This window comes from Stegostoma tigrinum, unplaced genomic scaffold (assembly GCF_030684315.1).
Source record: "Stegostoma tigrinum isolate sSteTig4 unplaced genomic scaffold, sSteTig4.hap1 scaffold_158, whole genome shotgun sequence".
NCBI lineage: Eukaryota > Metazoa > Chordata > Chondrichthyes > Orectolobiformes > Stegostomatidae > Stegostoma > Stegostoma tigrinum.
The window spans coordinates 296,737-311,317 of record NW_026728099.1 but is presented as its reverse complement, the minus strand read 5'-3'; the positions used below and the strand labels follow the sequence as shown (position 1 = coordinate 311,317).

The 14,581-nt window shown below is 40.7% G+C and overlaps 1 protein-coding gene across 1 annotated transcript in view; it reads left to right on the top strand.

Annotated features, from left to right (window-relative positions):
- LOC132207790 (ral guanine nucleotide dissociation stimulator-like 1) overlaps positions 1 to 14,581 on the top strand; it is a 60,686-nt gene that overhangs the window by 5,249 nt on the left and 40,856 nt on the right. Inside the window, exons 3-7 of the mRNA XM_059643650.1 lie at positions 1,233 to 1,306; positions 5,143 to 5,342; positions 10,268 to 10,348; positions 10,718 to 10,810; positions 12,688 to 12,765. Coding sequence (XP_059499633.1) covers positions 1,233 to 1,306; positions 5,143 to 5,342; positions 10,268 to 10,348; positions 10,718 to 10,810; positions 12,688 to 12,765 — 526 coding nt within the window. The remainder of the gene's footprint in view (positions 1 to 1,232; positions 1,307 to 5,142; positions 5,343 to 10,267; positions 10,349 to 10,717; positions 10,811 to 12,687; positions 12,766 to 14,581) is intronic.

Sequence of the window (14,581 nt, the reverse complement as noted above, 5' to 3'; positions counted from 1 at the left end):
TCCAGCATCTGCAGTTCCCATTATCTCTAACAAAGTGTGGAGCTGGATGAACACAGCAGGGAACTGCAGCTGCTTGGCCTGCTGTGTTCATCCAGCCCCACACTTTGTTATCTTGGAAATATTCCTGCTCCTTTGTTCCATTTGCTCATACTCATCTGTGACATATTAAATTAGATTAGATTCCCTACGGTGTGGAAACAGGCCCTTCAGCCCAACAAGTCCAAACCGCCCCTTGAAGCATCCCACCCAGACCCATCTTCCTTTCACCCACACACCCTTCAACACTACGGGCAAATTAGCATGGCCGATCCACCTAGCCGACACATCTTTGGACTGTGGGAGCACCCAGGGGAAGCCCATGCAGACACGGGGAGAATATGCAAACTCCACACAGTCAGCCTGAGCCTGGAATCGAGCCCGGGTTCCTGACACTGTGAGGCTGCAGTGCTAATCACTGAGCCACCGTGCCTCCCGTATCCGACGAGATTAAAACAGCAGCGGTCCATGACACCTGTGAAAAGTAGTAGTTGTCAGCCTTGCATCAATGACAGCAGCCTGACCCTGGAGTCAGACAGTTCTCAGTGTAATATCTTTGAGCACAATGAGGACTGATGTGGCAGCCCCCTTTTGCGACCTTGACAGACTGAGCAATAGGTGACCCGACATCTAACTGATGTCTCTACAGTTTCCCAGCTGTTTTCTCCCCACTCCCCACACCGGGTTCGGTCTCCCACTGGGCTGACTGTGTCCCACTCACTGGACTGCAGAGGTGTGGATTCTGAGAAGCTGACTGCCTCAGGTGTCCATCTGGCAGAGCCCATTACCCTGTATTAATGCCAGAGACTGCTCTTGGTGAACCGATCCTGCATGAAGGCAGCCTCGCTTGCTTTGACTCTGGGTTACTCCCTTTAGATTCTGAGACAGTGCTTCCAGGGTGTGTAGAGTGATTTTTATTCATATATTGATGTGAAAGCTTTGTTGATTTTTATTTTGAGTGGCCTAAAAAGTCTGAATCCTGACGTCCGTGTTGGCTCAGTTAGGATTTTAAAGTTGTGTTTTCTGAACAAGAGCAACATGATATCAGAAGAGCAAACAGATCATGGACACATGTAACTACACTGAAGTCAGCATTTTATCTTTTTTGGTCCAGTATTTAATTTTTTTATGGCAGTCTTTCTCTTTATATGTTGAATTTGGTTTTGTCTCTCATGATGTTTTCACTTATCTTATAGATTTGACTGTTGTTTCCGGTCAGTCAGCTTGCCGAAGCAGTCAGATTTCCGTCATACTACTCAGAATAAAAATGGTATGTACTATCCTTGCTTTTTCACACACAACAAATTCCAATCCCCTGATTACTTATTCTTCATATTCCTCTACACCATCCAACACTCACTCACTCGCACATTCTTCCACGATGTGCAAGATGTTTTATATATTTGGTCACAGGTTTGTCCCGTTTCATTTTGAGGGAGCTGAAATGTTTGAAGGCTGATGCTCTCATCTGCTCACTTGGCCTTTTAAAGTTTCAATTGTTCTAAGGAAGAGCAAGGTGATATTGAAAGAGGAAATAAACATTTGTGTTGACCATGAGGGTTTGTCCTTATCGACTTCTCCCCGTGCCTGACATGCTGGTTAAACAATCACCAGCTGTCTCTCTCTCTCTCACTCATGTGAGCACAGCCCTATGATGTGGTGTGGTAATGGTGACTTTTTTTTCGAAGGTGGGTCACTTTGGAACAGACAAGCTGGGTTTTTTTGTGATAATCACTGACTGTTTATGTCAGGAAATATCTATTGCTGCACTTTTCAAATCCGAGCTACGTCCGATGGGTGTGAAATCTGGCGACAGACGTTTTTCCAAAAAATGTCGTCCATTGGAGGTTCTGAAGTTGAAGTCTGTTGGGTTCATTCAGAACTTCAAGACTGCCATTTATGTTACGCTAGTGTATTCACAGTAAATGGATAAATGGAGTTAAGAGAGAAATGCATCATGATGTGATACAATGGAGCAAGCTCAAGAGACCTTATTCCTATGAATTCAAAAAATATAGTTTAAGTTCTGAGATATTCAGCAAGCAAACTGTAAGACAAATGGAGTAACAAAAGTATGCTGTGTACTAGGATAGAGATCTGTTCAAACTTTTCTAATTGTTATTAATTAAGTAAGCGACATGTGCAAATTCTTCTTTTCAATTTAAGACTGAGATAGAATAGTCACCCAATTTACATTCATGATGAACATAGAGCAACGATATAATCATGAAGAGGAATTGTGTCCCTTGATGTCGTGTAGTGGGGGTGGTGAAAATAACTGTCATGTTTTTCATAAATTTTTGACAATCATCATGACTAGAACTAACTTGTAGCCACAAACTGGAGTGTGTTAATAGGGGTTAAGAGTGGGCATTAGATGGTGTTTCAATCACTGGCCACTTTCCACTGCTCTGCCACATGCTGTGCCTGGCAACCTTCAGTGAACAAAGTCCAAATCTGAACCAGATTTGCAAACCAGTTCCTGAATTCGAAACAAGAAAAGAACATGTCATCTGTCAGGCAAGCTAGTGTGTTGTGGCATTTTGACTACGAGAGGGAAATAAAACAATGTTCATGTGGAACTCTACTTAATATTTGAAACCTGAATGTGCACACTTCAGTTGATTCTCTCCGCTGCATAATTAACTTCAACTCTTCCATCCTGCTTTTATTGACATATTAATATCTGCTTGAGAGATTTCCTCCATGCCTGTTGATTGCTTACTGACTGCATGTGTACAATATACTGAGAAAACGCACCAGTTTTGATTTATCGCCGCAAAAACTGTGCGTTGAGGGACCGTGATTTACTGCGCTCGATTGTATTTTTTTTTCCTTTTTGCTGGAATTGTGAAAACTTAGAACACTGGAGGGCACATCCTTCCATAGATATCCTGTCCTTTCTTCTGTTACACCGTGCAATGAATGGGAAGGAAAGGAGCGGGAAGAATGATTATGAAGTAAATTTGAGTAGGGGAGCTGATAGCCTTTTACCACAACAGCAGAACAGATGGAAGGAATGAGTAGTAGGGTGAGAGAGAAAGGAACAGAGATTTCACCATTAAAAATGTTGAAGGCAATGTATTGGCAGCTGGTAGCCTTTGTTTTAGTAATGTATTGCAAACATTCAATAGTTTTGCTCTTTTAATATTTAAAGATGGACATTACATAATTTCTCTCACTGAGATTGTCATCATCGTCATAAAACATCAATTTATTTTTAATGTTATTTGTCTTTCTGGATCAAAATATGATGACACATAAACAAATTGAGCTTCAAAATCTCCCCTTCCCCTACCGCATCCCAATACCAGCCCACCTTGCCCCTGCCTCCCTAACCTGTTCTTCCTCTCATCTATCCCCTCCTCCCACCCCAAGCAACACACCCATTTCCTTCTGTCTAACCTCATCCCACCCACTTGACCTATTCGACCTCCCCAGCCTGACCTATCCCCTCCCTACCTCCCTACCTACAATCACCTCTACTGGCTCCATTCCTGCCTCGAAATTTGTCTGTCTCCTCTCCACCTATATTCTCCTCTACCCATCTTCGGTCCGCCTCCCCCTCTCTCCCCATTTATTTCAGAACCCTCTCCCCCTCCCCCTTTTCTGATGGAGCGTCTAGGCCCGAAACGTCAGCTTTTGTGCTCCAAAGATGCTGCCTGGCCTGCTGTGTTCATCCAGCTCCACACTTTGTTATCTTTGTTTGGAGGTTATGCTTTTCTGCAGTCATGCTTTTTTATACTTGTGTGGGGTAAAGTTCTTAAAACGGCAACTTCATTTAATTGAAACACATTTTGTACAATTTTCTATTACTTGGAACAAGTCTTGGAAATACATTTCCTGTGAATACAGACGATTCATAATTCTGACAGAACCGGTCAGCTACTCTGGCAAAGTTGAGAGGTTCGCATTGGATTTCAAATTTCAAATCAGGCTCCTTCAAGAGTGCTCCAATTCCCTCCTTTGCTGACATGCTCCACCCTGACCCCTGCCCAATCCCAAAGGTATATTCATCTGCTGACATGAAGGAAACTGAATTTGATATAGGGGTGCTTGATGTGATTTGAACTATGAAGTTCTTTGTGAGAGTTCTTAATTTCTTTTGCACACTCCACAGTATCAAGTATGATAACCCTTCGGCAGCACATTGGAAGAGACCTTGCATGGCACGAGTTGTGGAACAAAAAAAACAGAGGTTTCCTTTTTCTTCAGTTTCTCCCTCCTTCTATTTTCCGCCAAGTCAGCAAACATTTTACACCTCTCTGCTTTCCTTCCAGTTATGTAAGCTTGCTTTCAAGAGTAATTAGATTCCTCAGAACAATATTGTTCAGAAATGTGAAGTCAGTGATATTGTTAGCAGAGAATTCAAACAGGATTGAAGCCAGACTGTCATGTTTCCTGTTGCTGGCTGTGGCCTCGAGCTGTAGACAGAAGTTGCTGCACATAATTCCACATTTTCTCTGTTGTGGAAACTTTCTGGCCCGTCTGATGACTGGATTAAAGTAGAAATTGAGAAATAGTGGGTAGTCAGCTGAAGGGATTTAATATTAAATGTTTATTTACTTAAAATGATGGTTTAATATTCTTGAGATCGACACAAAATAACTCCAAGGCTCAAATTTCTGTTTTGTATGAATCTAGCTGGCCATGTTTCTGTAATGTTTTGACTTTAACTTTGTGTTTTTTTTAATGGTTCAAGCAATACATGAAGTGACCAGCTGCTTTATCATTGGATTGAACATATTGTATCTCCTCATCAATGGTATTCCCCTCCAACCCTTCAATGCTCATATCTTTGTACTTCTAATTCCGGCCACTTTGATCTTGCCTGCATGCTTGATCTTCTTTATCCTGTCATTGGTGTGTTCAGCTACCCAGTTCTGGGACACTGTTCCAAAACATCTCCTCTTTGTCCTCAAAACCAATCTTTCTGACCAAGCTTTTGGTGACCTGCCCTAGTTTTAGCTTCATGAATCTTGGAGCGATTTTTAAATGATTATGTAAATGTGAAGCATTTTGAAATATTTCTACCATGTCAGAGATCTATACAAATAAACATTGTTCCTGCATCACATTTACTTTTTAAATTTGTATTCTCTGTAGGCATCAGGAGATGAGCTTCCATCCCATCTCGCTGTCGATACCTCCAACGTTCAAATTCTTCACTCTGAGACCTCAAAAAGACTTGTCGAAAATTTTGTAATCGCTCTCATGAACAAGGAGCGTTTCTACATCCGCACATTCTTTTCGACATACAAAGCATATACCACTGCTGAAAGTGTGTTGTACATCCTCCTGGACAAGTGAGCATAAATCTTATGAGCATCTCCTTTGTTTAATGGTAATGATAGAAAAGTATGTTCTGTCGAGTAATTTTTGTTATTAATCCTTCTGGCAATGAATCGCTGAAACTAGCCATATGGAAACAACTCTCAGTAAACTGAGAATCTCCATCCAACCCTCAGTTAGGGAGACTATTTTTTGTTCATTGAAGACACAAACTTACCTGCACCCCAATCCCTTGGACATTAAGCTCTGCAAATTTGGGCTTTAACTTTCATCCAGTTTCATCAGAAAAGTCCACATTTTTTAAAGTATTCTGGAGGATTTTATCCTCCACACAGATGGTTTTATCTTCCACCTTCTGCCTAAAAGGTCCGGATTCAAATTCTATCTCCTATGTCATGTGTCATAATAAGTTTGAATAACTTGATTAAAAGTAATTAGACTTGAAGTCCTTCATAAAGAGAGACTGCAGTGGGACTGATGAGCTTGTTTGTTTACAACAAGGCAAAGCAGTCCTTCAGTTCTCCTGTTTTGTGCCCCCATCGCCTTCCAATATCCCTGATCCCAAATGGTGGCACAAATCATGTTTAAGCACCCGGCTAGTGATTTGGGACAGAAGTGAATAAAACATACTCACAAAACATAATGCTGAGACAGCTGCCAATGTATTTTTGATTATTTTTTCGCAATAATGAAGCGATCGAGAACCAGTACAATACAACGATTAAAAAGTGTGGTGAATGTATTAGGACAATGTCTGGACCTTGGTATTAAAGATAAACAGTGACGTTGACTTCCTTCAATGCTTTTTATGTAGTTTGGAGCTTCCTACAACTATGTTTGGAATGTTTAAGTTTCTGCATGTAGTGAATGGAAAAATGTTATTTTAATTGAAAGAAGCCTATCAATTGTCTGTAATAACAAAGTGTGGAGCTGGATGAACACAGCAGGCTAAGCAGCATCTTAGGAGCACACACGCTGACATGTCAGGCCTAGACCCAGCTTTTGTGCTCCGAACATGCTGCTTGGCCTGCTGTGTTCATCCAGCTCCACACTTTGTAATCTCGGATTCTCCAGCATCTGCAGTTCCCATTATCTCTGATCAATTGTCTGTAAGTCTGTGTTGGGCATAACAATCAAAGTTTGGAAGCTGAGTTCAGGGTGAGGAACCTTCATTGCAAAACTGAAATGTTGGTCAAATGAATGTCTGCTTCCAACTGAAATATGCAGGAATACCGCAGTTCTGTAATAATGGGTGAAATGTTTTTCAAATGACATCAGTGATGGTTTCTCTTGTCACCTCAGTTTTCATACATTAGTTTTTTTGCATGTTGGGTGAGCATTGAACAGTTTATGTACTTCACAAATGGTGTTTTGGGGTAACTTATAAAAACTCAGTTCGGGGACAAAGCGATTCTCACCACTGCTGACCTGCAATTGATGTACCTCTGACATTAGAGGGATATCCCTGGGTAGGAAAAGTTTCCCAAATGTGCTATGGTTAAAAAATTGGAGAAAATCAGCAAATAACCAGAGATTATTAGATTTTTCTTCAAAGCAGTAAGCTAATGAGCAGGCTTTCATGAACCCAATAGGTTGCAGAAATCGATCCAGCTGGACCTTTCAAAAGGGAATTTGGGTTTCTCTTTTTGCCTGTTGCCAAAATATTCTCAATTCTTTGCCCAAGTAAATAAATGTTCCAGCAGAATAATTCCAACCAGAAGCTTCTGAGTTTTTAAAAAAAGATGACCCATACTTGCCGTAGAATTTGAAACATCACAGCTCACGCATGTGTCTCACGTTATCTCTCAGAGGTGAGATAGTGGACAACGATTCTTCGCAGGTTATTACTTTCTTATTTGCTTTTGTGTTAGGCCGGTGGTCATCTTAGATGATGGTATTCTTTTAAAGGTAAAGTGAAAATTTCGTAAAACCAAGGAATCTCAGCAAACTGTGGTTTGTTGAAATTTGAGGAGTTTGGTTCTCATTAAACTCTAAGGTAGCTGTGGTTAAGACAATCATCTGTTATATTTACTATCTCCTCCTTTCACAGTGTAACTGTTTATGACTTTGGCTGCTTAGATCTCTAACTTGTCCATTGTCTTTTGGTGAAAGTCTCCATCTGCAGGGAGATTCTTGGAGTTTTTAAAAAGTCAACAACAAAGTGGCTTCCATGCCATTCAAAAGTTCAAACCCATTTTACCAATTGGTCAGATTTTGTGTTTAAGATTAGTGTTTGAGCCAACCATTTTAATTCGGCTAAAAGATCATCATAATTCAACGGATGTTTATAGCATCCGTTCACCTTCCAGGCACCCTACATTTCAAAATTTTCCTTTATCCATGGTGAAAGGGAGAAACAGTCTGACTAGTTGCTACAGTTATTTTGGTGTTCTGTAATTAGATCCAGGGAATTCATCCCTTTTTACGTGTGCTTTTATACGTGAGAATTAACTTGAGTTCAAAATGGTTAGGATCGTATAGTATGAGTATAATTTAAAAAATCTGTTCCTGCCCAAGTTTTCCAAGTGTTGACGACCAGCCCATGACTTCTGAAGGAATGAATTTATGACTGACAGATTTGGTGATGTGACAAAGATGCGCTAAAAAATTAACCTTAGAGGACTTCGGAATACTGCAGAGAAATATAGGTTTAGCAAGTAGTCAACGATATGACAAATAGAGTTGTACATGGGTAAATTTGAAGTCCATTTTGGCAGAAAGAATAGCAGTTTTGTTTTTATTGAGGGAGATTGCATTGCTCTGAGATAGAGTGGAATCTGGGTATCCTCGTGCATGAATCACAAAATGATCATGTACAGACACATTAAGTAATTTGGAAAGCAATTAAATGTTTTCATTTTATCATGAGGGAATTTAAGCACAAAATTAGGGATCACTGGTTATCCAATATCTTGAATGATTTTCTTTATATTAGTCAGTGTATTTCAAGGATGGAAGTAAATATATTAGACGCAGTTCAGAGCAGGTTTACCAGAATAACACCAAGACTAAGTGACTTGTCTTACAAGGAAAATTTGCACAGGCAAGGCTTGCATCAGTTGGTGTTTAGGGAAGGAAGAGGCAACGTGTTTGAAACAAAAAAAACCTGACGATTTGGACAGGGTAGACATGGAGACAATGTTTCCTCCTGTAGAAGAGACTAGAATGAAGGGCGAGTGTCTAAAGGGCAGTGGTTGTCAATTTAAAACAGTGATTTTTTAAAAAAACATTGAACCACATTGAATGCTTTACTCTTCTCTGTGGCAGGGGATGAGGCAGGTATGCTGTAAAGTGCCAAATTGGAGTTTCAATGCAAAGTATTAACAAACTTGGTAATCAAGGCTTCAAATGCCAAAATCCTGAACCTTCAGATGTTTTTCAGTGGCTGAATGCAAATTGTAGATTCAAGCTTGTTTAAAATCACTTAGTTTGTGCTGTCTGACCAATTGCAGATATGGAAGCTTTGGCACCTCAGAGGCAGAAGAGATTCCAGTTATCGATTCAGTGAGCCCAAAGTAAGCTTTAGTCTAATGTGTGACTTAATTAAATTTCATCCAAAATACAACAATGTTAAAAAACCTGCTGGCACTTCCTGTAAGATCTGTGGAGGGCCTTCCTCCCACAGCAATGCAGCAAACACTAGACAGCAGCAGTCACATGAACAGAGTTGTTTGATTGTATCAAAAATCTACACAGATTTTGTTTGTTTAAAAAGAAAAGTTGTATCAACAGAAAAGATCCAAAAGTGTTCAGTGAAAAATTGCTCATCTATTCACTATTCAGATCTCCATTTGTCGCCAAACATTTAGATAGCTGAACTCTGAATTAAGGATACAACATGTTGAAGAATTGAGGTTCCTACCTCCTCCCCTCCCCTCAGTCTGCCTGTGCTGTCTTTCAAATCTCCTGTGAAGGTTTTGAAGAAAAACCTACTCCCAGTACATCTGGAGGGTGATCTATTTTATAAAAACTGTTGACCAAAGAATGAAATAGAGGCAGAGCTGCAATCTTTTCTTTGCTGTCATGAAGGTTGGTATTGCTGAGCTTACACAAAAGAGATTTGCAGGCCAATGTCCACTGTGGGAGTTGTGGAACTCTCTTATTTGCAAGACAGACAGGCACAAGTGGCTTTCAGCTGGTGACTTACTTCATGCCCAGTGAGTCATGAAACCAGCTACTTTGCCCACCGCTGACAATACAGTATAATGGTGCAGAAGAGAATTCAGCTTTCCTCATGAACTCCCCTTCACTTTACCAAGAATGTCATGTCTCAGGCCAAGGCCAGTTGACTTGGGAAATGCAGCCCTGTATGTCGAGACACTATCTGAAGTATTTCATCGGACAGTTGGTTGCCTTTCTATATTTGGGCCTGGAGCTCTTTGTTTAAGATATTATTCGACTTTGCAACAAATATAAAATGATGAAGAAATGGATCTGATACATCCGTCTCTCTCTCTCTCTCTCCTTCCCTCTCTCTCTCTCTCTCTCTCTCTCTCTCTCTCTCTTTCTTTACTGCCATACCCCAGTCTCACGGTCTTATCCTGCAAACTGCAGTCAAGGGCTTTGTGGAGACAAATCACCATATTCTGTAGTTGCGTCTAGACCTGTTGTTACAAAATTAGCTGTCAATGGCTCAAATTACGGACTCAATGTCTTTCAGGTGTATGACGATAATTTTATTGTGGATGTAGATGTTCGCTTAAATTTACTTGATAGCGCTTTTATGACCATTTGCAGAATACCTGACAGTGCAAACAACAAGGTAGATGGGAAACCATGCACTCTAAAATCTATCATGAAGGAATAAGTTTGAATACAACAAGCGGTTAAGGTTTTGCTTTATTCAGAGTACAAGGAATACAAAGGAAACTGCCGATGTGCGAACAATTACTGGCTGCAAGTGTTTGTTTAAAATGACATTTTTCACAACTAATTTCAGCAGCGGAAACAGTGATAACATTCCGAGCTGTGAGGAGCTTGCAAATCCAGTGCCTGCAGAGACAGTTACAGAGATCAGAAAGTAAGTATTGATCCAATGTGTGAGGAAATAATGCTTTAATCAGAATACAACTATGTGAAGGGCAGCTGCTGGAGGGCCACCATTTTCAGGAACATTATTTTGAGACTTTCTCCTGAAACTGAGCAGCATCTGTGGAGAGAAAGCAGAGTGGGCGCTTTGAGTTGAGGTTCCCCTGTTCAGAACTTTGCATCTCTGAAGAAGTGTCGCTTGGCTCAACTTGAACTCTGTTTTCTGTCTGCAGATGCTGCAAAACCTGTAGAGTTTCTCCAGAAACATCTGCTTTTCTTTCAGATTGTCTGCGTCCGTAGTTTGTTTTTTTTATATTAAAGAAACAGTTGGCTGTTGTTCTAATATTTGCTCTGTTCTTAGTGTTGTAAAAAGAAATTTTAGATGGAAGCTTGTGGTTCATGCTGCAGGCCTTCTGCTGGATCTGAAACCTGGAGGCCTTGGCCGATTCCAACGGTAACCAATACAGAGATTGCTGCCGGCGTTACTCACCAGTTGACGGTTTGGCTCAGTTTTGACAGCTGCTGGTCCAGAGAAAGGGATGGCAGATCAGCATCTTTCTCAGCCCAACTGTTAATGCTGATTGTCACTGAGGTTGTGTAGGTGGGCGCCATCAGGGAAATGAGGGAGGCAGTCCTTAGAAGTCAAGGAGAGTCCAGGTGTCAAAGAGAACTGGCCCATGTCACATAGCTTTGCAATGTATAGGTGGCAAACCCCCTCCCTGCCATTTTCCTAATCCTCCCGCCTCCCATTTAATTGCCAGTGAATGATTGGGCATGCATTACACACGATCTTTAATGGAATGTTTCTTTTCCAAACATTGGACTGTGCACTGCCGGTAAATATATTGAAAAATTTGACTCTCTAACTCTATTTCCAATGTTATTACATGCCCCACCTCCCCCCGTTGCCCAAAAAAGAAGACCGTGGTGTTTTGAAAACGTGTGAAAGTTGAAATTCCTTCTTTCTTGCAACTTCCCCAGCTTCTCTTCCAGACTCAACTCCTGTCACTTGCAAACCACCTTTTAATGCTTGGAGGTGAAAAACAAATCTCGATCTATTGTAGTTACATACATCAGAAATGTTGCCTGTTTAACAAACCCAGTTGATAAGCACTTGAAAACTTGGGAGAGCTTGTCATCTGAAGAGTGGTTGAGGGTTTTGGTTCTGTTCAGGATGCAGTTTAGAAGGATGGGAGGGAATGTCATTGAAACTTTCAGAATACTGAGAGACCTGGAAGGATTGCACATGGAATGGAGAAGATGTTTCCACTAGTAGGAGAGATTAGGACATGCCGGCGCAGTCGCACAGTGAAGAGACCAACCTTTAGAACTAAGGTAAGAAAGAATTTCTTCAGTCAGGGAGTTGCTCATCTGTGGAAAACATTGCAGAAAGCCATCGAGGCCAAGTCATTCGGTCTATTTAAGATATATAGAGAGAAGGGTTCTTGATTAATAAGAGGATCAAGGGTACCAGAAGAAGGCTGGCAATTGGGCTTGAGAAACATCACAGTCAGAATTGAATGGCAACGCAGACTCAGCAGGTCGAATGAGCTAATTCTGCCCCTATATCTCATAGTCTTATGGATCCACACTAAATACTTCAATGTTCGTTTTGTGAGTAAGCCATTTCTGGGTGCAAGTGCTTGTTTACAATGTCTTTAATTTTTGCCTTATATATTCAGGAAGGCAAATGCAATGTTGGCATTTATTTTGAATGTAAAAACAGGGCTGTATCTCTGAGGCTTTGTAAGGCTCTGGTCAGGTCGTACTTGGAGAGCTGCGTGCAGATTTGTGTCCTATATCTCAGGAAGGATGTACTGTCCCTGGAATGGGTTCAGAGGAGATTCACGACAGTTATCCCAGGAATGGAAAGCGAAACATATAGGGAACGTTTGAGGAATCCAGAACTATATTCATTGGAGTTTAGAAGGATGAGGGGTGATCTAATTGAAACTTTCAGAATACTGAATGGCCTGGACAGAGTGGATGTTGGGAAGATGCTTCCATTGATAGGAGAGACGAGGACCCGAGGGCACGGTCTTAGAATAAAGAGGAGACCTTTTCAATTGAAGATTTGGAGAAACATCTTCAGCCAGAGAGTGTTGAATCTATGAAATTCACTGCCACAGAAGGCTGTGGAGGCCAGGACATTTAAAACTGAGACAGATAGGTTCCTGTTTATCAAGGGGATCAAGGGCTATGGGGAGAAAGCAGGAGAATGATGTTGAGGAACTTATCACCCATGACTGAATGGCAGAACAGATTCAATGGGCTGAATGGCCTAATTTCTGCTCCTATGTCTGATGGTCTTATGGTCTTAATGAATTGCAGGTCCAAAACCTTTGACAGCCCAAACTCTGAGAAAGATGAAGAACCAAGTTCACCAAAAGCGACTGCAGAAATCTCAAAGTAAGTTTCATCCTTCTGTGCTTCATTCATAATACATAATATGAAAAGAAATTGCTGTGAATATAGTAGCTCCTGAAAGATTATGTCACCATTCGAAATGATAAAAATCACATTAAAGAAACAGCTTTACTCCCTCTGCGGCCATTGCCAGTAATTAAATCAATGACACATTTCAGCCTTTGATCTATAGAAAACATTCAAAAATGTTCAGTGAAAATTTGATTGGCCCTCAACATCCAGACCTTGGTGGTCTAACTTGCAACAATGCTAAACTGCGAAACCTCCCACCTCCCGTCAAATGCACCAGCCTACGTAACTGGAGTGACCTACATATTTTCTCTGAAAATTTGGAAAGCAAACCATCTAGTGTAGTCATTCGTCTGGACTTTGACCAATTGGGGACTTGAAATACAGAGCATTTTGGGATTCAGTATTTATTTTCAATGTTTATAAGTCAGTTGTAGATGCAGATCCTTTCCTTAATTTGTGCTTCATGAGCACTTGCAGCTGCAGATATTTTGGCCGTACAGATTGTCGGGTGGGTGGGAATCAAAGTTTGCCAGGCATCTGTGTAACCATGAGGAAGCAAGGTTGATCGGAAATAATTTTGATGTGTTTTAATTCTGCTTCATTTGGAATGCAGCAGTGTGAAAAAGGAATGATGGAGAATCATTGATTTCAAATTTTTTGTTGCAATGTAAGGAATGCCACTCCAGACTATAGCAATCACATTAAAGTGGCTGCTGGACTGCCTCCCTGGAAAATTTATAACAGAGACATTTGCCTTAAATGATAGCATCACCATTGAAGCATCCAAAACACTGAGATGGGAAATTGTTTTCAGATCAATATTGAGGTTATATTTCTGGACAATGTGGCTCTGGTAAAAAAATATGAAAGAAATGGGTTAATCTCCTCTACCCCACCTCAGCACTTCTCTTTGTTCCTCTTTCCTGCTTCAGCTGCACCCTCCCTACAAACTTCCTCCAAGTTCATTGAAGTGTCCTCCAAACTTCCGTGACATTTGAATAAATATTCCTACAATTAAGAATGTGACCTGCTCCCCGTGTCCGAGCCTTGGTATTTCTCCCATACAATATTGCCATTGAATAGTTTGCGTTTTTAATTATCTAATCTGGCCATCTGCCATGTGCATCCATGAAGTCAGGCACTTTCCCAAGTCAGAGACCTGGAATTAATCCTGAGCTTATTTTGTCCAAATCTTTAACTAAACTCAGAACTATTAAAGGAGCAGGAAAGAAAAATGAATAAAATTAATTTTTCAGCAAAACAGCCACTGGTGACTAATCTGACATTAAGCTTCAGTGAATTTGAGCAATGACAAATTCCTACATCAGGGCTCCGAATCAAACTTTGAGTTACAAGCTGTGCTTGTGAGGGTTGAATTGTCAATAGTCTGTAAAGAGCTTGAGTTTCTTTGTCAGAGATGAGGAAGTTAAACTTAAATCGTCTCTTTTGGGATATTTATTGTCTGTCCCAGTGCAGAGGTTCTTTATTTGACATCTTTACATCTCATCTACCCACTGGCTCCCCCTCACAGCCAAAAATCCCAATGTTGATAAGAGTGCCAGAAATTAAAATTGTGATCACATGCACAATTAAAATGATTTATTTGGTGTTTTGTGACCATTTGCAGCTGTGAAAATGTTGACATGTCACACTGTGTAGTGGGTGGAATCCTAAGTTTGTCAGAAACTGAAAGAGTAATTGACAAGTAAATTTGATGTGACGTCAGATTAAACCTGTTGTACAGTATTTGGGATCTAATACTGTGAAAGGAAACTGTTGGGATTTG